Below are 25,799 nucleotides of genomic sequence, written 5' to 3' on the forward strand. Positions count from 1 at the left end.
GTAGCCTGAAGTGCTAATTAAACCAGAGGAATTATGGACTTACTATTTATAGGCAGGAGTGAAGACATTAACTAGGCCATGAAACCTGGGGACACAGAAGGAGATCTTGTCTCCTGAGATTCACATATTACATTCAACCTTTATATTTTAAGACAGAACTTGGTTAATGCATAGTCTCAACTTTCCAAATCTGATCTTCATCTTGGGCTGCATTTAGCCTTGAAGGACCAGGGCTACGGCAGTTTTTTTGCGTCGTGAGATAAACGGGATAAACTGGTAACTGTACTTCTTTTGGTAAATGCTGCCCTCACCCAGTAAGAAAGGTTAAAATCATCCTTCTAAACATATCAATTGCTTCAAAGGAAAGTATTGCAAACCATTTTTTGTTATTTTGAGTTTTAACCAATAATAGTCAATATGCTCTCACTGAATTTAAAAGTGAAAAGAAACCCACAAAAAATGTTTTTAAAAGACATACCACTTGGGTTTGCAATTATCTCACATGTTTATTTTACTGTTCAGAGTGGTTTTCACTGTACTGCCAAAATCAAATCTCTCTTAGGAGGCCTAGTGGTACGAACACAAGTGCTGAAATCAAAGAACTTCCAAGTTTTAATCTGTCGGAGACCGTGTGGTACTAGGGAAAGAGTCATTTAACCTCTCTCCATCAATCCCACTTCTGTACAATGAAGATAAAACTATGAAGGTACCTCTCCTGTGTACTGTGTGAATTGGCTAATTAAAGCTAATTAACCCCCTGGAAAGAACCAAAAAATACTATCTAGGGCTTCCCTGGTGGCGCAGTGGTTGAGAGTCTGCCTGCCAATGCAGGGGACACGGGTTCGAGCCCTGGTCTGGGAAGATCCCACATGCCGTGGAGCGGCTAGGCCCGTGAGCCACAACTACTGAGCCTGCGTGTCTGGAGCCTGTGCTCCGCAACGGGAGAGGCCGTGACAGTGAGAGGCCCACGCACCGCGATGAAGAGTGGCCCCCGCTCGCCACAACTGGAGAAAGCCCTTGCACGGAAACGAAGACCCAACACAGCCAAAAATAAATAAAATAAATTTAAAAAAAAAAGACTTTAGGAAAAAAAAAAAAAAAAAATACTATCTAAGTGCTGAGTATTTATGGGCTACTAAACAGTCACAAAAACTCCTAAGAGACAAGACTCTGCAGAGACAGCACAATCTCTATTGTTGATTACTAATTACCCACTGATTACAAACAAAGCTTTGGGTGTTCCCTAACAGGAGAGGGAAAAGAAACATTACACAATGTCATTCAACAACACCATCTTTATTCAAAAATATATATCTATGAGACATTTCAGAATATACTGCTACCGCCAATGGCAGCCTATACTTCTAAATAAAGTCCTAAATTAATATACAAATTTAAGCTTTAAAAATACTCTTTAAGAAAAAAAACAGAACAAAAAACAAAGGAAGATTGAAGACTTTCTGAGGAAGAAGACCTAAAGGAAAGGTCCTGGAGACCGACGGATGCCCTAAGTATAGGAGAACACAGAACAAAACCCACCCACCCCGCCCTGCCAGATCACCTCACACATACAAGGAGAAAGGTTCATTTAAATTAAACAAATGAAGTAAAAAGCACTCCTGGGGAGGATGTGGGAGAATTAAGAGTTAAAAAACAAAAGCACATTTTGTTGAACAAAAAAACAGAACTAACTTCCTTACAGGAAGTCCACTAATAACAGGTGTTAAGAGGCCAACACATTCATTTACATAATTGCTACAGTTTCATTTCTTGCTCTTGCTGTAATGATTATGCACCAATTTCTAGTCAAAGACTCAATCAGATAAAACAGAGCAGTGGGCAAAATCCATTATGTTGTAACATTTTCACCTAGCTGATGAGAGCAGATATCCACTACACCTTTTTGGCTGGTTTGTGGCTGGTAAGACTTTGCTTCCCTGGTGAAAGAAAGCACAGAGTCTGTGCAAGATGGGTCTGTTCAGAAGCAAGCTCCTCTGCGGGGCTGAAGCAGCACACCACGTGGGCAGGGGTCTTATATACAGAAACAGCAAAGACTGGAATTTATTTTGCAATTTTAGTAAAAGTCATTTACTGCCCTGTGGCCTCTGGGAGAAAAACTTTATATATAGACTCATTAATTTAGTAATGACAGGACAACAGGCAGTGTCAATATGCAAACAACACACAGACCGTATTCAATCTGAAAAATAGCTTAAATGCTACTAGGTTCTACACAGAGTTAAACTGCGTACCTGCTATGACTTTTTATCATTTTCACTTCATGGCAGGCAAGAGAGCTTCTTGAAGGGAAGCCTGTTACACTTTTAAAAACAGACGTTATATTCTAACACGCTGAACATGTAAAATTACATGTAATTGGCTTTTTGGTAATCCTGAAAAGAGCAACTCAAAATAATGGAGATTCTGAAGCCCCCTCCACTGAATTCCTTTTTATAGCTTTTGGATTTCAGCCTCTGGGCTATAATTCCTATTACACTATTGGGGCAAATTGTTTTCTGCCCTTTCCAATGTCAAAAATAAGCCTGCCAAATTAGAATGACTTACAGTCAGCAGGCCTAACCTTTACTAAAAGCAAGGTAATAATCCTTTCTAACTACATTATATAGTCATAATGTCAGCTGGCATGATAATGGAATTAAGACCCCCAATTAATATCCCTCACTTTCCCCCTTCCCGAGATGAGCTATTCAGTAACATCTGACACAAAGTACTCCTCCTCCTAGGGGCACAAGGACACGTGCAGTGGTGTGAACTAAAAGACAGACAAGCATGCACAGAGTGTCATATTTGCAGGGGAGATTTTCAAGTTTAGTCACCATGCTGTGGACATGTGCCCACGCAGTGAATTAAATGTTAGTGTGTGCCCGACTCCCCAGAAGAAAGGGTCAAAGCAACACCCACGCAGAGCCCGGACTCCCAGAATGCCTTTAGCTTTGGGGGCCCACAGTGCCATTTCTAACAACCGCCTTCACAACCAACTGGGGCAAAGATCATGTTTCTAGGAACGTGCTCTCTGACCGTGGGTGGCACCCTTGATAAGTGCAGCCTGGGGAGGTTGTTGGATAGGAACCTAAAGCAAATAACTTATTTTTAATTCATGCTTGTGATCCCTGTTAGTCGTTCTCTGACCTATGACTTGATGTCCCAGATCAGCTTTGAATCTTATTGCTAGATCCTCTAGTCTGCTCACAAATGCACCCAACCTTTGACTATGCATTGCTATAAGTCACACCTTTGACTACGCATTGCTATAAGTCACAGTAAGGGAGGATCCGAGATTTGGCAAACTCTTTATGGCAAAGCTGCTCAACAGTTGGGCGTCCAATCTCTGGGGTGGATGGCAGCCAGGAAAGCCAACGACTCCAGAAGTGAGTCCCTCAGTGGAAGTTCAAGTGGACTTGAACAAGCCCAACTCAGAAAAGAGAAGCTGCTTTCATGACACAATGCTGTCGTGAGAGACAAGATTCTTCTACACATGATTTTCATAACTTCTTGGGTGTAAAGAGAGAGCTAAGAACGGAAAACCAACAGGGGCATGGAAACATGAAGTGAGTTTGTATTCTTTCCAAATATAAATCTAAACTGGATTCCATTCGCCACTGTCCTCAATTGTGCTCAACAGGAGAGGCTGGAGAGGAGAATCAGACCCTGCGGTTCTTTCTTGAGGCTGGGGGGGCCGAGCAGAAAGAGGGATAGAACCAGGGGCTACTAGGTTATTTCCAACCATGACTTGCCCTCTTCTTTCTGCTGGTACAGATGGGAGTCTGGGGCATGACACCTGCCTTAGTCAGTTGAAAACAGGTCACCAGCAGAGGGCAGGGGGGCCAAGCCCCCTGTGACGTTGGGCAGCAACGAGAGGTCTGGCAAGCTCTGAATATGGGACTTGAGTTCCTTGCGGACCTGGGTTACCCGAGCAAGCTTCTGTTTATATTCCTAAGGAGACAAAGAGAACACAGTGCAGTTAAGTCTGTGTGTGCTGATGGCCAGGTTTAAAGAGCAGATACAGGTACTCTCACCTTCTTGCTCTGTGTGCTCCTCACCAGACAGCCCCTCCCCCATTCAGCTAAACATTCATTCAAACTCTCAAAAGGCAAAACTTTAAATAAAAAAAGGAAAGCTCAAGAGTTCAATAGTGGCAACAGTGAATGAAATGGTATTCAACTAAGCACTTGAGATTTGGAAGTAAAAAGTGATGTTTTGTATTTGCAGTGTCTTTGGTTCTTATCTATTTCAGAATACTTGATAAAATAAAATAAAGCCTAAGCTTTACAATCATTTTGAAAACTCCACCTAGACATGGCTAGGAAAACCACTATAAAGCTATATTTTGTGTGTTAAACTTAGATTAACCCAGAGTTATTATCTTCGTAGACAAGGACTATAGAAGCTCAAAATTCCCACCGCCACCGCCTGTGTCCAGGACTTCCTTGTTCCACACCTGAGAACTGCAGCAAGGCCCAGCTGACGCCTTCTAGTAGACTCCCCTGAACAGACTTATCTTCCAGAAGCCCGGCTTTCAAGTCACTCCTCTGAGAAAGGGAAGCATGGCACGGCACTATCTCCATGACTGCTCCCAGCAGCAAGATCTTCTAAAATTAGCTCCTGCCCAAATGTTACTTCTTACAACTTCCCAACCCCCCATACACATGCCAGAGCTTGCATAGGCCGTTTGTTCAGGATTCCCCTCAAGCCTGAAGGGATCTCTTTTCTTCTCCTGGTCCTGGCAAAGTCCTGACTCCACTCCTTCGCCTACTTGCTGAGTCCCACTGCTCTAGAAAAATCTTTCCTCCTTATCCAAGACATTGGTCCCCATCTCCACTGGCTTTCCTGTGCACTGCGCTCCTAACAGACTGCTCTTAGGTACTCTCTCCATACATACAAGACTTCTCTGTTTCCCTAAAATATGACTCCCCTGATGACAGGAACTGAACATACTATTTTCTTTCCTCAGCTCCCAGCTAAAAGGTCTTCTTGGTAAATCTGTATGGAGTAACAACTCTGGGCCATGTGAGATCTGTGGTTTACAACCCCTTTGGGGCTTGACTTTTTCCCTCTAACTGTGTCACCCTCCTTGGTGTTTCTGCAAGGATAAGGAGGTTCCTGAGGCTGGGCCCTTGGTGACTAAAGCGTCTCCTGCAGGAAGGTAACAGAAAGCACAGGGCTGAGACTCAAAGCCCTGGGTTTAGTTCTGGCTCTTTTAGTTTCTGTGTGACTGTGGACGTGTTCCCTCCTTTCCTTCATCCTTCTTTATCTGAAAACTGAAGGAACTGGACCACCCGTAAGGTTTTTCTTCAAGTTCCAGATTCCTTCATGCCAGACACCTATGCACACTTAGAGAGGCAAAGGGTTTGAGGGCATAAGCTTAAGCACTCCTAGGAAGAGTGATAAGACAGGAAAAAGGTTAAATGAAGAACACTTACTTTGAGTTGTAAAGACAAATTCCAAGCAAGGAGTGGAAGAGGGGAATGGGGAAATGGGCAGGGAGGCTCCACCCCTACATGACTGGTGGCGGTCAGCCTTCCACCTGAAATGAGAGCTGCTCACACAAGCCATCAAACGAACAGACAAGGGACAGGTTAAGAAAGTAAGCTCTCCTGGCACCCCATTTTTTACCTTCGTAGACTTAATACAACTAAAAAAATGACTTGCGTTAATTATTGATAGTGACTCCTCCATCAAACTAGCAAGCATCGGGAGGCTAGGACCAGACCTATATGCTTCACCCAGCATCCACCATGCCCAGCAGTGCCCTGTAAGCAGTAGGTGTCTACACAGCTGCCCAATGAATTAACAATATATAAAAGATAATATCACGCACAAGCACACCACATAAAGTAATCACCTTTCATTCTTGAAACTGAAAACTACTTTCATATTTGAGGACCTAAAATGTGAAGGTTCTCTGCCCTTCCCTCCACAAATAGTTTTCTTCTTTGGTTTCACAGACTTCACAGGAAATTAATAGAGAAGACCAATTCTCTTATTACTGGACATGGATTCATTTATTTAACTTCTCCTGAATTCTAGGTACAAAAAAGGTAAAATAGTTACTGAATAGTTACCCCTTGCTCCCTGCCCAAATCCTCTGACCAAAGCTGACAAATGAAAAGCCACCTCAACTCAGAGTCATCCAGTCTGGGTAGCTACAGAGCACTTCAGTTGAAGGAATTCCTCAAGAACAGTTTGAAAATCACTGAGTCTCTAGTGAGCTGCCCTGAGATCAGAATCCAAGGGTCCTCACTCTTGGGTAATCCTTAGACTAATTTAGCAAGTCCACCTGAAGTCAAAAGGAAAGGTGGCTGGGACTTCCTTGGCAGTCCAGTGGGAAGACTCTTGTGCTCCCAACGCAGGGGGCCTGGGTTTGATCCCTGGTCAGGGAACTAGATCCCGCATGCATGCCGCAACTAAGAAGTCCACATGCTGCAACTAAGACCTGGTGCAGCCTAAATAAATAAATAAATAGTTTTTAAAAAAGGAAAAGTGATTGATCTGATAACACCCCCACACTACCTTAAGTTCAAATAACTCTCTTCAAAGGCAATCTTAAAAAAAAAAAATCCCATTTATTTCTGTTTAGGAGAGTGGAGAGGTATCTCATGCTTAGGCTGCTATTATATTCTAGATATCACCACAGAAACTTCATTTTAATAAAAGGAAATATGTTCCATATTAAAGTCCTCTCTTCAGGCCACTATGAAAGTGGATGGATCATGCCCATACCTACTTGTGCCATGGGCATTTCTTCTCGTTCTTTTCCCATAGGGATTTCTATTTTAAGAGCAGTTGCATGAGCCTAGGAGGAGGGCATCACTAGAGAAAGGATGAAAGTGGGATTCACTGAAAAGGATTAAAAAACATAGAGTTGCAAGATACAAGGTTAATATATAAAAGTCAATTGCTTTCCTATATATACCAGTGATGAACTAGTGGAATTTGAAATTAAAACCCAAATACCTTTACATTAGCCCCAAAACAATGAAATACTTAAGTATAAATCTAACAAAATATGTATAAGATCTATAGGAGGAAAATTACAAAATTCTGATGACTGAACACAGAAGTAAATAAATGGAGAGATATTCCATGTTCATGGATAGGAATATTCAATACTATTAGGATGTCTGTTCTTCCCAACTTGATCTACAGATCCAAGGCAATCCCAACAAAACCACAGCAAGTTATTCTGTAGATACAGACAAACTAATTCTAAAGTTTATATGGCAAGGCAAAAGATTCTGAATAGCCAACACAATGTTAAAAAAGAAGAACAAAGTTAGAAACTACCTGACTCTAAGACTTACTTTAGGGCTTCCCTGGTGGCGCAGTGGTTGAGAATCTGCCTGCCGATGCAGGGGACATGGGTTCGAGCCCTGGTCTGGGAAGACCCCACATGCCGTGGAGCAACTAGGCCCGTGAGCCACAACTACTGAGCCTGTGCGTCTGGAGCCTGTGCTCCGCAACAAGAGAGGCCGCGACAGTGAGAGGCCCGCGCACCGCAATGAAGAGTGGCCCCCGCTCGCCCCAACTAGAGAAAGTCCTCGTATAGAAACGAAGACCCAACACAGCCAAAAATAAATAAATTAATTAATTAATTAATTTGAAAAAAAACAACTGATCACTTTAAAAAAAAAAAAAAAAGACTTACTTTAAGCTGTGGTAATCCAGACAATGCAATACTGGCAAAAGAATAAACAAATAGATCAATGCAACAGGATAGAGAGCCCAGAAATAGACCCATATAATCAACTGATCTTTGACAAAGGAGCAAAGGCAATACAGCGGAGAAAAGATAGTATTTTCAACAACTGGACATCCACATGCAAAAAACCAGATCTAGACACAAATCTTACATCCTTTACAAAAATTAACTCAAAATGAATCAGAGACCTAAAGGTAAAACACAAAACTATAAAACTCCTAGAAGATAACACAGAAGAAAATCTAAATGGTCTTTGGTTTGGTGATGACTTTTTACATAGGACACCAATGGCATGATCCATGAAAGAACTGACAAGCTGGACTTCATTAAAATGAAAAATTTCAACTCTGCAAAAGACTGTCAAGAGAATGAAAAGACAAGCCAGAGACTGGGAGAAAATGTTTGTGAAAGACATCACATGTCATCAGGGACATGCAAATTAAAACACTGTTGAGATACCACCCCACACCTATTAGAATAGCCAAAGCACAGAACACCAACACCACCACATGTTGGTTAGGATGTGGAGCAAGAGGAACTGTCAAATACATTGATGGTGGGAATGCAAAATGGTACAGCCACTTTGGAAGACAATTTGGTGGCTTCTTACAAAACTAAACATACTCTTACCATATGATCCAGCAATCATGCTTGTTGGTATTTACCCAAAGGAGATGAATATCTATGCCCACACAAATACCTGCACGCGAATGTTCATAACAGCCTTATTCCTAACTTCCAAAAGTTGGAATCAACCAAGATGTCCTTAAGTAGGTGAATGGATAAATAAACTTTGGTACATCCAAACAACAGCATATTATTCAGCACTAAAAAGAAATGAGCTATCAAAGCCATGAAAAGACATGGAGAAACCTTAAATGCATATCATTTAGTGAAAGAAGCCAATCTGAAAAGGCTAACTACTGTATGAATCCAACTATATGACATTTTGGAAAAGGCAAAATCATGGAGACAAAGGTTGGAGGGAAGTAGTGAGGGATGAACAGGTGGAGCAGAGATGATTTTTAGGGTAGTGAAAATACTGTAATGATAAATTATACATTTGTCCAAACCCACAGAATGTACAACACCAATGTGAACCCTAATGTAAACTACTGACTTTAGGTGATTATAGTGTGTCAGTGTAGGTTCATCAACAGTAACAAATGTACCACACCTGGAGAATGTTGATAGTTGGGAGACTATACATATCTGAGGATAGGGAGTATATGGGAAATCTTTGTACCTTCCTCTTAATTTTGCTGTGAACCTAAAATTGTTCTAAAAAATAGACTTAAAAAAAAATGACCAATGGGACAAGAGGTTAAAATGTATCAGCAAGAGTGACTAGATATATACTCTAAATATCTAAATACAGGTAAAGACTGCTTTTAAAACTGTTAAAACAGGGACTTCCCCGGTGGTCCCTGTGAAGAATCTGCCGGTCGGGTCACGGCACTCCCTTGATAGCTGCCTTTCCAGTTATTCTCTTAGGTTCTGGACGGGCAAAGGAAACAGACCTCAGGAGAATCCAAGAATCTTTTATCTCAACCTACTAGCCTGCCTTCTGACAACTGTGGTCCACAAGCTCTGCTGCTACAAGGTTCCAAACCATGCCCTCAGCAACTCCTGTGCTCAGCAGAAATCCAGGCTTCCTTTCATGACACCATGAAAACCAACTTCAAAGTGATGAGACCCATTCAAGTTCTTTTGACTCATTTAAGTGTGCTGCATCCCACAATCACCAAGTACCATTCAGACAAATGATGTGGCAAGGTGGTCACATGCTCCTTGTTTAAAATACCTTACACTTGTAATAGAGGACTTAGCCTTTAATCTAAGGCTCATGCCCCCTTGCCTTGCCTGGTACAGGAATTTGAGAGATCAAGCCCTGTACCATTTACACCAGCAGATGACGCCGCTGCACCGCTCCTGCTCATCAGTCTTCTCTCCCTAGCAGCTAATTCACCTCACCCACACTTCACACGGCTCTTTTTCGTACTCTTGTCTTCAGACACTTGCCTCTTCCTCCACTACCTACCTTAAGCAAGAAAAGACAAGGCAAACCCAGGCAGCTGCTGCTTTTCCTTCCCTGCTCATGCATAATTTATACTGGGTGGTGGCAGAGGTGATGGGTTGAGCTGAACCCTCCATTCTGCTACAGGCACCTACTGCAGCAAACCCCACGCCACCCTAGAGAGGCCATGGGGAGCCATGAAACAGGCAGGAGTTCCAACAGATTTGCTGCTACGGCTGCCCTGTTTCAGGATCCTTGAGGAGAGGAGGTGGAGGGGAAAGCAGGCACCTGTGAGGAATTGCCTGGGTTTATCTGACTGCCAAGAAATGTTTAAAACATAGAAGGTAAAGGCCCAATGCGTAGTTCTAAGATAATGCCGAGGATTTATGGTCCTGACAAAGCGCTGGAATCTTGCCTCACAGACTCTTCAAACCAGAGGGAGAAAATGTGTCCAACGTCCCCCTGCTTCCTATGGATCCAGCTGACTCTGTGGGAACACAGTCCAGCATGGAGTACCAAGACAACTGGCTGAAGAAGCAAGGCTGACACATTCTTTGCCTTTTTTGGTTAGAGCGGGAAGCCAAATCTGACACGCTGCAGATGAGCTTGGGGATAAGATGGTTAGAAATGACAGGGTCCGACATCACAGTGACCTTTCGACAGGAATTTCATTTTCAAAACAACAAAATTAGAAGCATCTCCTCTAGCAACTCATGTAAGAAATACCGATCAAAATGTAAACACTGTCAAACCTACTTTTTTCTTGCTAAGAATTATTTACATAAGAAATATTATGTTAGAAATAACACCACAGGCAGGGGCTTGATTTGATAAGATTTCCAGTAACAAGACTCATGTGTTCCTTTATCTTGCTCTGCTGTGCTATAGGACATACGGTATATAAAAATCACCCACTGCTTGGCTACTCCCAATTAAGAATCATAAAGGGTTATTATGCATGAAGAAGTTTATGAAGGGCCCTGTTCAGAGGACGGCTTCAAAGTCAAAGAACGGCTTCATCGTATGAAGGGTAAAGAGAGCCAGGCAGAAAGGGGAAGCTGATCCTCGCCCTAAGATTACTTAACGTGCCCACTCAGCCCCCTCGTCCTGCCAGGAGGCTCACCTCTTGCCACTAAGGCTCACAGGATCTACATGTAGAAGTCACAGCTTCTACTTAAACCCCAATTAGTTAATTAATTTCTCTTTCTTTCATTCACTTTTTTTAAGGGAAAGTACAACCTATAGATCTTTGGACTGAAAATAAGAATGCTGTTTTAAATTTTTCTTCAAGGATCTACACGGGAACGCTGAAAAGCCATCACTGACTTGCACCTCTCTCTCACCCAGCTCCATGCTCCATATGACTTAGTGGCAGCGGAGACATCTCAAAATGATACATTCTGGGGTGTCACAGCAGGGCTGGAGCTGCTGAGTAAGATGCAAGATACAGGGAAAAGAGGAAGTCGTGGCTCCGATCCCAGTATTCAGGGCCTCGCGGCTCCATTACTAAAATCAGTAATAAAAGTATTGTTGGGGCTCAGAGTGGGCTGCCCCAAAATGTGCCACCATGGCATATTGATTATTTTGAATTGAAGCTGCTTAAGAAGCCGCTGCTATAAGGAAAAAAAAAAGACTCTGACCCTCCTGTCTCCCTGAAAAGCAAGAAATAAATCTCTCACGTGAAAGGTTCTCTCTGCATCTGGAGGTAGAAGGACACACTTACTGTCAGAGACAAGGAATTCAGAGCCGAGAAGCCTGTATAAACAAACCTTGTTACTTTACTTCTTTAATTTACTACCCCAAGCTTAAATTCTGTTTAGATTCTTTTCTAATTAAGCACCCAAAGCCTAAGTTTTTTTGTGCTGTCAATTCCTCACAAATTTATTGTTTGTCTAAAAAGTATAAAAGCTGCCTTCTCTGGCTACTTCTTAGGTCCCATTTTTATGAGATTTCCATGCACATGATTAAAATTTGTTTCTTTTTCTCCTCTTAATCTGCCTTCTGTCAGTTTTATTCTTAGTCCAGCCACAAAAGCTCAAGAGGGGCAGAGGAGGAAATCCCTCACCCCCACCCCCTTCCAACAGAACACACCAAGGTACTTCCCAGAAGGGAAAATGACAAAATGACTACAATTAGGAGTATTCTCAGAGCGATCCAACCATCCATTGGAGGAATCAAGTGGGAACAGGCTTCTTAAACTTGAAATCATACCACAAAGTGTTTTCAGGGTATTTCCTTCTCCCCAGAGGACCCTCTACACAAAAGGTTTAAGGGAGCTTCTACTATCACAACAAAAACCCCCTTCTGATAGGGAATTGCAAAAGCAAGGGAAGAAGAATGAAAAGTCATTGTATATACATAACTAAACTAATAAAAATGAAACTTCCATGTACAATGCTTGGTGTCAGTCTATTTATCTCTTGTAAAAATAAAATACAGTGTGTGTGTGTGAAAAAAGAAAAAAAAGAAACTAACAAAAATAAAATCAGTTTTAGGACTGGGCAAATTTTCAAACCTTAACGTAATCATAAAGCTAAAATTTACAATTTAACGGATGCCTATAAAAGTGCTTTAAAAAGAGACTTATTAAAAATGACCTGGGGGACTTCCCTGGTGGCCCAGGGGTTAAGAATCCACCTGCCAATGCAGGGGACACGGGTTCGATCCCTGGTCCGGGAAGATCCCACATGCCACGGAGCAACTAAGCCCGTGTGCCCCAACTACTGAGCCTGTGCTCTAGAGCCTACGAGCCACAACTACTGAGCCTGCGTGCCACAACTACTGAAGCCCACGCGCCTAGAGCCCGTGCTCCGCAACAAGAGAAGTCACTGCGATGAGAAGCCCGTGCACCACAACAAAGCCCCAACACAGCCAAAAATAAATAAAAAAAATAAATTTTAAAAATAATAATAATTAAAAAATAAAAATAAAAAAAAGGGCATCACCGTAAAAAAAAAAAAAAAAAAAAAAAAAAAAATGACCTGGGTCCTTCAAAAATGCTTACACCATTTATGCAATGGATCCCTCATACAAAACCAGATAAAACCAAAATACTAATGTATAGGAAGAATTATTTATAATTAGTTCTTTTTAAAAAAGTTAACCTTCAAATATGCAAGTTTTACGCAAATAAAGCCCCCACAAACTGACTTCCTTAATGACTATTTTAATAAAGAACCAGGTTATTGATGCTGTGCAAGCATCAAAGGTGCCAACTTTTCACCTGTTTCTCCTTTTGAGCCTAATACTGGTGGAGTCAAGCATTCCTAGAAGGCAAATGAGAAGCAAAGGGTAGAAAGGAAATGCACATTTTTCACACAAAATAATTTTAAGCAATGTTTATTATAATTTTAAGTGCTATACGGTCTGCCTGAAGCAGGCTAGCCTGTAGGTTACTGCACAGTATTTGGATACAGCTCTCTCTATAAGCAATAAAAAAAACATCAATTCCTTCCCATTAGCAAAAAAAGGAAGAAAATGCATTTCCTAGCTCCTCCAAAAGACTGAGGGTATATCACACTCCCACTGGAGGGAGGTCTCTGTGGTCGAACAGAAAAAACTCAGAGTCATAAAATCCAAGGTTCAGATCCTACTCTACCTCTTGTCTGTGGTATGACATGTGACTTTACCTTGCTGGGCTTAGCGTCCTCCTAAGATGGGAATGGAAATAATGCCTATATCCTGGGGTGATGGTGAGTTCTGAATGAGACCAAGCACTTGGTCTCAAAAGCAGTCCTACAAAACTGTTCAGTGTCAATGAACAGATCTGAGAGGGGAAAAGAACAATCACCCCTCCCATGTTTATTATTTTATAAGTAATATTTAATCTTCCTGATTTATATGTTAAAGATGTACAGAATTGAAGAAAAAGAGAATTATTAATGGGATACAAAGTCCTTCCTCCCACAAACCATTTGTGTATGACCTGAAAATTTAGCACAATTACTAGAAGCTGGCTTGAGAAAATGAAAAGGCCCATGACCTCCAAGACGAGGGGAAAAAAGTCACAGAATTTTTAATCAGGTGGCACCATAGTCCAACCCTATCAATCTAAAAGCTGAGCGAGAAAAAGAATGTGTCTCAGGAGTAAAGCCTAGATCTCGTAGGAATGTCCTCAACCAGAAGGAGCCCCAGTTGAAGACATCCTCTGACCGCACCTGGAGATGAACCGAACTGCAACCATATGTGCCACCTGAGGTGAGACGCTGAGCCAAGCATCAGGATAGGGTTGGGGATGAAAGAATGACAATACAGCCAGGATTTTATGATCTGGTCAGAGAATCACCAAATAATCCCTAAACAGAATGACAAACTATGTGGTGCTCTAAAGGAAAATGATAGGGAGCTACGACAGTATATATGGGGGGTGGCAGCGGGGAGAGACCTGGCTTTATGGGGTGGAGATGGAGTTTCCGGGAAATACTGTTTGACTTGGGATATAAATGATGAATGGGGATCAACCAGGTAAGGGTAACCAGTGGGAAGTAAAGGAGGGAGAGAGTGTTCTAGGCAGAGGGAGCAGCACATATGAAGCCAGAGACAAAAGAAGGCCAGCACAGACAAAATGCAATGGAACACGGCAAGAGATATGGCTGATGAGGTCAGCAGGGGCCAAGTCCTGGGGTGGGGTGGGGGGACGGCCACATGTGAGGATTTGGGCCTATATTCTAGGAGCAATGGGAAGCCATTTAAATGTTTGAGCAGAGAATGACATGCCCAGAGCTGCATGCTGAAAACATCACAGGGTGCCACGCAAAGAATGGATCACAGGGCATAAGAACAAATGCAGATGGACCAGTAACGAGGCTACTGCAGGCGACCAGGTGAGACATGGTGACAGCCTGAACTAAGGTGGTGGAGGTGGAGACAGAGATGAAGAGAAGGGGGACAAATTCAAGAAAACTTGAGGAGACAAAGATCACAATGGCTTGGTGACTACTCCAATGTGGAAGACAGGCGACGGGAGCTTGTCTGGCAGAGGTGCAGCAGAGGAGCTGAGGGAGAGACTGGGACATGAGGAGGGTGAAATGACTGGTGTGGGAGGTGGGAAAAATAGGGGGAGAAACACTGGATGAGGTCCAGGGTCTGGTTTTGATGAACGGCAATGCTCTTCTCCAAGAGAGGGGAAGAGGAGGAAAGGAAAGGTTGGAAGGGAAGAGATGGTGTGGTTTGACCATATTAAGTAAGAAGTGTCTGTGGAAATAAGATAAATGGGTCTTAAGTACAAGGAAGGGTCTAGGTAAAGATTTAGATTTAAGCCATCAGCACAAAGGTGGTAGCTGAAGCCACTTTATGTCACTCAAGGAAAAGGTCTGGAATAAGAAAAAAGCTAAAGGAAAACCCACATTTAAAGGGCAAGGATGGGGGCTTCCTTGGTGGCGCGGTGGTTGAGAGCCTGCCTGCCAATGCAGGGGACACGGGTTCGAGCCCTGGTCTGGGAAGATGCCACATGCCGCAGAGCAACTAGGCCCGTGCGCCACAGCTACTGACCCTGCGTGTCTGGAGCCTGTGCTCCGCAACAGGAGAGTGCCGCAACGGTGAGAGGCCCGCGCACCGCGATGAACAGTGGCCCCCGCTTGCCGCAACTAGAGAAAGCCCTCGCACAGAAACGAAGACCCAACACAGCCAAAAATAAATAAATAAATAAATTTATTAAAAATAATAATAATAAAATAAAATAAAGGGCAAGGATGGAGAAAAGCTGATTAAAGGACAAAAGTCCTAGAACCAGCAGAAGGTGGGATACAGAAGCCAGAGAAGGAAAACACATAAAAATTATTAAATAGTATAAAATGCTATAGAGAGGGCCAAAAAGAGAAAAGGAGATGAGAGACAGAGACTGAAAAGTATCTTTTGGCTTTTGAGATTAGACTACTGGTGGAAGATTCTAAAGACAGTAATGGAGATACGCCTGCTAAGCTGCAATGGGGTAAGCAGAGGCAGCAAGGAGAGACACGAAGTTACAAAGGGATAGTGGTAGTGGTGCAGGGGTGTGCTTGTGTGAATGTGATTTAAAAAAAATATTAGAGAGGCAAAGCATGCTACACGTGCTGAGAAGGACCCCTTCAGCCAGCCTACTGGAGACTTCTTCCACAGAAAGGAAAATAACCTGGCCCTAAAGATCCTGTGGGATAAAGAAAGGCAAACACTAACAACTTAAGTTAGACAAGTACTGGAACCTGTTTGCCCCAGGTGAGGGTAAAACTGTTATTTTATAAATGAAAAACCATGCCAAAGACAAGAGGCTGCAAAGACCACTGGCCTCAGTAGAGAAAGTCAGAAAGAGCCTGGAATGGGCACTTTAGGTCCTCATCACTAAATCCTAACTGGGGCAAACGGTATCTTTCTGGGAATAACTCCTAGTGAGTTTATGTCCCACGGAGCAGAAACACTATGGGCAAAATAAAAGGACTCGGAAAAGCACCAAATACATCATAACAGACATCATAAAGAAAAAGTGGGATGTGTCTATACATAATCACTATCCAAACCCCAAGAATGCTTAGAAGGCTGCTGGCAAATTTTTGCTGAGTTGAAATTTGCAAAGCTACTCTGCTTAAAATTCTCAAAGTACCTAATGACTGGAAGAAGCAAGAGAGTGGTCCACACTTTTTCCTAAAGATGCTGAAGAACCTGAATAAGGCAGAGAACAAATAAGGAGGCTGGCAGAGTCATAATGACATTTGGCTGGTACCATAACTTCTTTACGTGAAGCATGCTGTATGTACCTCAGGGACTTTGTAAAGGTTTCAGGTTGGCTCTTATAAGCATGCACATTTTTGCCCTAATCATGGAAAAAGACTCTTTCTGACCTTATTTCAAGTCCTACATTTTATAAGGAAAAACAAGTCAGAGATATAACTTAGAAGATTGCAGAGTATGCCACAATCCAATTTTACTTTCTTCAAAAATCACAACTTGAAGTGGGAGCAGAAGACCCACCTTAACAGGAGTAGGAACATTCATAAAGACTAAAATAGATCTTTGCTCGAAATAACATGTACCCATTGGGTCAAATAGACACCTAGACACAAGAGCTCAAATTTCTGTAATCTGAACTCTGCTCTCAAAGTTATGCTCACTCACGTCAATACTATAATAAGAAGTAATTGCTATTTTCCCACAGCTGTTCCAAATGTAAACAGATAAAACCTAGAAGAGAGCCCTATTTGTCTAATTAAACTATTCAATGTTCATTCCTTCATAAAACGAAGATTAATCCTTAACCTGTGGATATATATACACATATTATACATATATATCTTCTGTCTGTCTATAAAGCTCAATAAAGTTCTAGACTGCCTAAGATGCTTTGAAAAAGATCAAGAACCCTTAAGACAGAAATGCCTACTGGTGGCAAAGACCTTAAAATGCATATGACCTGCAGGGTACTTAGAGACAAGCAGACATCTGCACACATACAGAATCAATTTTTAGAAATTTATAGGAAGGAAATAATCCAGACTAAAAGTTAGCCCAAAGTGGGGAGGGGCGGGGGGGGGGGGGGAGAAAAAAGAAACAGTACAATAAAAATAATCATTGAATATCAACCACAGATATTCAAGCAGCCATTTAAAATGTTTATAAAGTTTTTGTCAATAAGGGAAAATGATCACGTAAAGTTTTAAAAGGCATGACATTATGATTATTTTAATTTTAAAATAGGAGGAAAAAAATAAAAGAAATATACCAAAACTAAAAGTAGTTATCTCTGGGTCGTGAGATTACGATTTTTTTCTTTATACTTAATTTTTCTACGTTTCCTATGATGTGCTTCTTTTATAATCAGAAAAAAAGAAAAGAGAAAGAACTGAATATTAGTTGAATAAGAATGAATGTTTTCAAAGACAAGCAGTGACATGGGGCCCGGATGCTGTTTTGACTCAATATGTATATGCACTTTATAAATAAATACGAAAAATTAGTGCTACATACACCAGCTAAAACTCAGTGGAGCTGTTTCAGGAAGGAGGAGGATTCATCAAAAGTTGAACTATAAATACAAAAACAACACTGCGGCTAAAAGTATGGAATTCCAGGGACTTCCCTGGTGGTCCAGTGGTTAAAACTTTGCCTTCCAATGCAGGGGGTGTGGGTTTGATCCCTGGTCAGGGAGCTAAGCTCCCACATGCCTTGCGGCAAAAAAACCGAAAACATAAAACAGAAGCAATATTGTAACAAATTCAATAAAGACTTTAAAATTGGTCCACACCAAAAAAAATCTTAAAAAAAAAAAAAGTATGGAATTCCAGCTGGGAGAGCTTTGAAATCACATCACTTTTTTCAGTGTAAAGTCTCAAATGTCAGTGAACCATGCCCTTAGGTCACCAAGTAAGTGAAGTACATTATATGGGGCATTTTCCCCCCTGGAGTGACAAGAGATTAATATAGAAAGAACACACACACACACCTAAGCGCACACACCGATAGATAAAAGTTCCAGCTGCAAATCTGGCCTGAGCTATAATCAGCACCTAAAATGAATGGAAGGAATCCAAGGACTAAACACTGCCTCCAAACTCCAAATTACTCACAGAACCACACAACTCAAGAAAAGTCCCCAACTATTGGAGGGAAACCTATTTAAAAAAAAAAAAAAAAAAAAAGTGTCCCACATCAAAGGGATGAAAAAGCAGTAAGCAAGCCAAGGCCTGCTGTGTAGGGAAGGACATGAGTACAACCCCCCTGATCACTTGACCCATGTGAGCAGACTGACCTGCCTCAACAACTATTCTACAGCCCGTGGTGCTGACAGCACTGCTAGTCTAGGGAGGAAAGAATGACATGCTGAGGAAGGGCAGTGAGTGTAGAAGACTGCTTAGTGGGGGACCAGGCAGGGCCTCTCAGTTCCCAGGGGAACACAGTAGATGATCACTGGAGTCAGGTTTCAGGAGACTGGGGTTCTGGTCCTCACTGACTTCCTCTGTGACCTTGAATTGCTCATATAAATGCTGAGCTTTGTCTTCTTATCTAAAGTGAGGATTAGGGAATTCCCTGGTGGGCCAGTGGTTAGGACTGAGAGCTTCCACTGCAGGGGACACAGGTTCAATCCCTGGTCAGGGAACTAAGATTCCGCATGCCACGCAGTGTGGCCAAAAATTTTTTAAAAACCAAAAAAACAAACAAAAACCCCCTCCGATTATAAAATGAGGATTAGATCACCTGCTCCCATCTGCCCTCACTATAATGGATGATGAGATACTGGCTTCCATCACCATGGGGAAAGGGGAGAATTTACTCCAAAGCTGACAAAAAAGGAGCTCTCTATCTCCACCTACTGCCTATCCCATTACAGGAATGAACACTTCTAACCACGTGCTCCCTGCAGGGAGGTGGAGGATGCTGCCAAAAACAACAGACAGCCAGCAGTTTGGTTTAGCGCCCCTCAGCTACAGTCAAAGACTTTCTGAAGTCTGTTATAACCAAATTACAAACAGATACATGAAGAATCACAAGACAATGCTGGATTCCGGGCTGTTTCCCCCTTCCCAGCTGTGTTGCCTGAAGTAGAAAGCTGTGCTCCTGAATTCATTACAGCTGAGGGGGAGGAGCCAAGCTGGGGAAAGAGCAGCAGGCCCAAGTTCCATGAACCAATTTCTCCCTTCCTCTCAGAGCAAGAGCATGCACAGTTATAGCAGGAGGGTACTCAGAACCTTGGTGGCAAAATGGGCTCTCTCAAACTCAGAAAGGTTTTCTCGAGGGCCACTTTAGAATGCTTTCATGCAACCATTTTAATCCCCCTCCATAAGATGTCATGTCTCTGAAACAAGATTCTTGGGATTGCTGAAATGATCAACTCTGGCTACTCTTCTGTGTAGTGTCTTTCTGCTGTGACCTGACCTTATGAAATAAATTAATTAATTTAAAAAACCCACAATAAACAAACAAAAACACAAACCCAATAAAAATTACAAGATGTCTGCTTTGAATTGTATTCCTGGTCTGGGCTAACTCTGGGTCTGAGTTTCTTTACCAATTCAGAAGCTGGACTATACAATCTCTAAGGTTCTGTCCAGCTCAGTAATCCTGTTAACGACCTTACCTAGACATCCAGGCCTTTACTTTGCAGAGTGAAGCTGGCTGTCACTGACCATGCCCTGGTGACTTTGTTGAGTGCACACGCATACATATGCATGCCTTCTAGAGGTGCGTAAGACACTGCCTACTGAAAGGAGGCGCATACTGTCTTCTACTGTGGTCCCTGATACCCAGGGCACCTAAACAGGGCCTTTATAATATCAAGTGCATCAGTAAGTGATACTCTAGCATCTCTTTTAAAATCCTGCAGCAGAAATTAAAGCATACCTAAATAATTGGGACGACATCTCATGTTCATGGATTAGAATGCTTAAGATTGTTAAAATGGCAATAGTGCCCAAAGCAATCTCCAGATTCAATACAATTCCTATTAAAACTCCAACAGCCTTTCTTGCAGAAATGGAAAAGCTGATCCTCAAATTCACACAGAATTGCAACAGGCCCCAAATAGCCAAACAATAATGAAAAACAACAACAAAGTTGAGAACTCACATTTTCTGATCTTAAAACTTACTATGAAGCTACAGAGATCAAAAGAGTTGTGATACCTGCATAGGACAGACACACAGATCAGTGGAATAGAACAGACAGTCCAGAAATAAACCCATACATCTATGGCCAACCGATTTTTTTACAAAAGTGCCAAGTATTCAGTGGGGGACAACAAATGGTGCTGGGGCAACTAGATATCTATATGCAGATAATGAAGTTGCACTCACGTCCCCCTGCCCCACCTCACGTCATATACCAAAATTAACTCAACAACCCAAATGTAAAAGCTAAAACTACAAAACTCCTAGAAGAAAACACAGGAGTAAATCTTCATGATCTGGGATTTGCCAATGGATTCTTAAATGTGACACCAAAACACAGGCAACACAAGAAAAAACACAGTAGAACTCACCAAAATTAAAAACTTACTACTTCAAAGGGCATTATGAAGAAAGTGAAAAGACAACTTATAAAATGGGAGAAAATATCTGCAAAGCATTTATCTGCTAAGAGTTTAATATCCAGAACATACAAAGAACTCTTACAATTCAAGAACAAACAACCCAATTCAAAAATGGGCACAGGCCTTGAATAAACACTGCTCAAAAAAAAGATACACAAATGGCCAACAAGCACATGCTAAGACGCTCATCCCCGTTAGTTGTCATGGAAATGCAAATCAAAACCACAAGATATCGCTTCACATCCACTAGGATGGCTAGAATTTAAAAAGGACAGACAGTTATCAAGTGCTGATGAGGATGTGGAGAAACTGGAACCCTCATACACTGCTAATGGGAATGTAAAATGGTACAGCTGCTATGGGAAACAGTTTTGGTGGTTCCTCAAAAAGTTAAACATAGAATTCACTTTATGACCCAGCAATTCTATTCCTAGTTATACATATACCCAAGAGAAATAAAACATATGTCCCCACAAAAACTTGTACACAACTGTTTACAGCACCATTATTCATAATGGCCAAAATGCAGAAACAATCCAACTGTCCATCAATAAATTAATGGGTAGACATTTTTTCATACCTATACAATGGACAATTCAGCCATAAAAAGAAATGAAGTACTGATACATGCTACAACGTGGATGAACCTAAAAAACATGCTAAGTGAAAGAAGCCAGACACAATTATATGAAATATCCAGCATTGGCAAATCCATGGGGATAGAAAGCAGGCTGGCGGTTGCCAGGGGCTGGGAGGAGGGGGCGCATAGGGAATGACTCGTTCATGGGTACAGGGTTTTCTTTTGGTATGACGGAATGTGAAATGTTTTGGAACTTGATATAGGTGATGGTTGCATAATACTATGAATGTACTAAACGCCACTGAAATGCATACATTTTAAAATGGTTATTACTTTTATGTTCTATACATTTCACCTCAATTAAAAAAAATCTGGGGGCTTCCTTGGTGGCGCAGTGGTTAAGAATCCGCCTGCCAATGCAGGGGACACGGGTTCAAGCCCTGGTCTGGGAAGATCCCACATGCCGCGGAGCAACTAAGCCCGTGAGCCACAACTACTGAGCCTGCGCTCTAGAGCCTGTGAGCCACAACTACTGAAGCCCGCGCGCCTAGAGCCCGTGCTCCGCAACAAGAGAAGCCACCGCAATGAGAAGCCCGCGCACCGCAACGAAGAGTAGCCCCCAATCGCCGCAACTAGAGAAAGCCTGCGCACAGCACCAAAGACACAATGCAGCCAAAAATAAAAATAAATAAATTTATTTTAAAAAAAAGTAGCATTAGATGCCTGCATTAAAATAAAGAATTAAAAAAAAAAAAAATCTGCAGATAGGAACACATCTCCCCAGAGCTCTTCCCTGTGTGGCATATAGTCTGTGTGTGTACCAAGTGGCATGTGTATCACAGAACTGTCTCCTTTCAGTTCTAGAGCACTGCTAGTCAAACACCATGATGTAAAAGAAACCAACTGATGTGTTAAGGTGGTAAAATTTTGGGTACCTTCCTCCTTTTGATTTTTTTTCTTCAATGCTTGTACAAATAAATTTTCTTCTCTCTCTCTGCTTTTCACATGCCCTGATCAGTCAGACGGAACATACCACATCATACTTTCTCCAAACTGACAAGACGGGGACTTTGTCTGTCCTACTCTATGGCTTGTAAGCTTCTAGCAGTCACTTGGGGTAATGGTCACCTCTGTCACCCAGAAACAAACCTTCCTTTTGCTCCAAGAACTGAAGTTTAGAGGCTTTTCTGGTACCTTTGGCCTTTTCCTTTTTGAATTCACCTTCTTCTGTATCCTCCACATTCCTTATCCTCACTTTGGGGCTGCTGTTTGTGCTTCCTTCTACATGCCTTCTTTCCCATTTCTGTGTTTCCTCATGTTCATGACAAAAAGCATGACAAATATTAAGCAGCTCTCCTTCTAACCCTGCCTGGAGTTTAAGGCCAATGTCTACCATAAGACCCAAAAGGAAAAGCAGAAAAAAAAGAAAAGGTAAAAAAAATAATCACCTCAAAATGAATCATGATTCTACTTCAAGGAAAAAAAAAGAAAAGCAACACAAAGGAGGAAACCCACAGTTTCCATCAAATACTCACCTTTCTTTACTGATATATTCTTTACAACCAAGAATTAATTTTTTAATGCAACCTAGAAAATCCTCTTCTTTATGAAATAAGGTTTCATCAGGTGATGAATTTAACTCACAGAACAAATATTTACTGAGGAACAATTATGTTCCTGACACTGCAAGAGCAGCCAAAGAGCACATATTCTAATGAACTTTGGAAGACCTGCTGAAGGCAGTATGTTGCTCAAAAACTGCCCGTGCATTTTATGATTCTCTTATATTTTAAATAAACTTCAGATCAAATTAATGTTAAACAATTAACATATTCATTTTTCCTTGGTCTATTTTAACTTAGACACAGTGAGTTAGGATAGTCCCCTTACTTAGAACATGTCTCACATTCTCCTTTAACTCCTTTTTCGCTGTTTTTCCCACACTAGAGTGGAAGCTCATTGAGGGGCGTACATCATGCTCCTCTCCGATTATCTCCTGCCTGGCATGGGCTTTGTTGACTTCATGGCTGAATAAGCAGCCCTTGAAAGAGTATGGAGCCTAATTCCCACAGGAGGGCTCTGGCACCCCGCTCCCATACCTTCTGTCTTTGTCTCCTTTCATAAATCTGTGTGCTCCAGTCTGGCTGTTCTCCATTTATAAGTATATTTCCCTTCTTCAATTGCTATTTCCTTTTAAGAAAAGGCTTTAGTGCCTGCCAGGAAGTTTGGACTTAACCTTAAACCACAATCACAATTGCCAATTGTCTCCTTGATCTATATTATGTATAATCCCTCAGTTTGGTTTTATGTTCACCCATGCTGTTTACGCAAGAATATGATTTCCTTGAGGGCAGAAACACAATCTCTCTGTGAGCCGTAACTCTGTCTTCTACATCCCAGGGTCTGAATCATCCTAGGTACTGAATCATTATATTCCCTATCCCAAACTTTAGAAGCCACTGAGAAATATAACATAAAATTCTCAAGTGAAAGAATAAAAAGGTATGATTATTATGTAAGGAAGATATAAACTTGAAGAAAAAAACCTTACGTGTTAACAAATTAGAACTTTGGGAAGAAAAGAGACTCTCAAGCAAATAATTACATTTCCAGAGTTGTAAGAATTCCATATTCTACACCGACAGCAATGAAAAGATTAAAAAATAAAAGCAGACTTCATGATGTGGCAGTTTTAAAACAAGGATTGGCAGTATTAAAAAAAAATAAATGTTAAAAAGGTAGGTAACTTTATTTACTGTCCTCATCAATAAGAGACTTTTGGAAGATTTATAAGAATTCATAATAATAATGCACCTTTCAAGTGGCACATACTTAGCAAGTTTTATCATCACTGTAAGGATATAATGGAATTAAGACCAGTCTACTATGGGATATGAGAGAAAAACCTCAGATTCTAGGGAGCAAACCGTTCATATTTTTAGCAAACATGGATAAAGAAAGAACTAAAACCATCTTTCAACATCTTATGTTATATCTAGTAGTTTGTTTTTTTAAATGTAGCAAATTTAGCTCCACTTTTACGATGAATAGTTTTGTTCACGTGGCTGAGAGACATGGTTTGGAATAAGAACTGGCAGTTCAGAATCTGTACTTTCCAGTGGTGGGACATACCTGTTCTGATTCTTAAAGCAATGGAATTCCAATGCCCAGATGAGTAAAGAAATTTGGGCTGGAAAGCAACAAAACACACTCAAATCTCTGATCCATCTCTCTGCCTTAATGACCTCTTGTGGCATCTAGCAAACCACTGGTTCTACAGAAACCAGAATGATCCCCCAAGAAATATAGGGAGGAAAGTGCAACTACGAGGAAGGGAGACGTACAAAGAGTTAATTCACGCTACCAACCCAATCTCCTTCTCAAAGACTCTGTCCTCTATGGTAGCGTGCCACGTTCCACCCGACAGCAGCTGCTCATGATAATCAATGTCTGACAGATCAGAGAAAGCCCTTAATGTGTTGCCAAGGGGCAGTTCAACAGATGGCATGGTGACTTACAACCAGAATCATTAATTACACTCTCTTATTAGTCCCAGGGCACAGTGCTGAAAACGCTTCCTCAGTGAAAGATGAGCATTTCAGATAAATGACCGTCTGGTACTGCCTGTGAAACTCCCTTTAGGATTTCTGGTCAGTGTTGATTTCTAAATCTAAGCCATACTATTTTTTATAGCCGTTTCCCATCTTCCACTTTCAAGCTGGCTAGGAATATGAAACTTCCACCACTACTACCCATCACAGCTCCTGTAGTCATTGCAGGTAACAACATGGTAAAGAGCGCCCATCCTTCGTTTCCCCGCACAAGTCAGGTGACTGTGTTGAAAGGCAAACACAATCATGTCAGCCACAGGGCTAGCTGACCTTTCCCTCCCTCTGTGCCAGAGAATGTCTTTCTTGAGTACAGGGCTGGGGGAGGGGGACTATCCCCTCCCTCCCCAATCTACTCTGTTTCTTGTAGTAAGTGACTGATTCTCCAAGTCAAAACTGTCTTCCCTTCCCAAACCACTGGCTGCAACTCTTCTCCACGTCTCTTTGAGAAAAAGAAGGGTAGACACTCCTGAAAAGAAAGCCTAGCAGCTGGAAGCAAGCAAAAGTTCCCAAATGTCCACACTGCCGGTTCAGTTATCTCAAAGGACTGAGGATAAGCCACCATGTATTTAATTAAGAAGCCAGACAAATGCAAACTAGAGAAACTAGTTCTGAAGGCCCTCTCCAAGGGCACTCAGACAGTGTCAGCTCAGGGTGGAAATTAGTTCCTTCTTAACAGTATGAGAACTGGGCTCCATAAACATTATTATGTTTACATGGAATTTTAGAACAGACTGCAGACAGAGCTTAGAGGCACACTACTTATTGGCCTTAGCAAGGATACAAGTTGGAAATAAATCTCAGTATAACCCAAAAGAAAGAAAGTTTCAAGCATTTCCCAAATATTACCAAGTAAACATTCTTTGGTTTTGCTGAATGCC

At 41.7% G+C, this 25,799-nt stretch overlaps 1 protein-coding gene across 7 annotated transcripts in view; it reads right to left on the minus strand.

The window, feature by feature from the left end:
* RPRD1B (regulation of nuclear pre-mRNA domain containing 1B) overlaps positions 1 to 25,799 on the minus strand; it is an 80,202-nt gene that overhangs the window by 22,635 nt on the left and 31,768 nt on the right. Inside the window, exons 7-12 of one of the 7 annotated variants that reach the window (XR_005016414.1) lie at positions 7,667 to 7,697; positions 6,742 to 6,831; positions 5,864 to 6,044; positions 5,442 to 5,771; positions 4,460 to 4,550; positions 3,868 to 3,954 (exon numbers count right to left, since the gene is read on the minus strand). The exons of 2 other annotated variants lie outside the window; for them this stretch is intronic. Coding sequence is in view for 2 of the 5 variants with exons in the window: in XM_036825080.1 (XP_036680975.1) it covers positions 3,805 to 3,954 (150 nt within the window). In the remaining 3 variants the exon portion in view is untranslated. Of the gene's footprint in view, positions 1 to 1,277; positions 3,955 to 4,459; positions 4,551 to 5,441; positions 6,045 to 6,490; positions 6,832 to 7,666; positions 7,698 to 25,799 lie in introns of those variants that run through there. 4 more of the 7 variants (XR_005016412.1, XR_005016413.1, XM_036825082.1 and 1 more) reach the window with 4 other exon arrangements.

The sequence above is a fragment of the Balaenoptera musculus genome, chromosome 15 (genome assembly GCF_009873245.2).
Source record: "Balaenoptera musculus isolate JJ_BM4_2016_0621 chromosome 15, mBalMus1.pri.v3, whole genome shotgun sequence".
NCBI classification, from domain to species: Eukaryota; Metazoa; Chordata; class Mammalia; order Artiodactyla; family Balaenopteridae; genus Balaenoptera; species Balaenoptera musculus.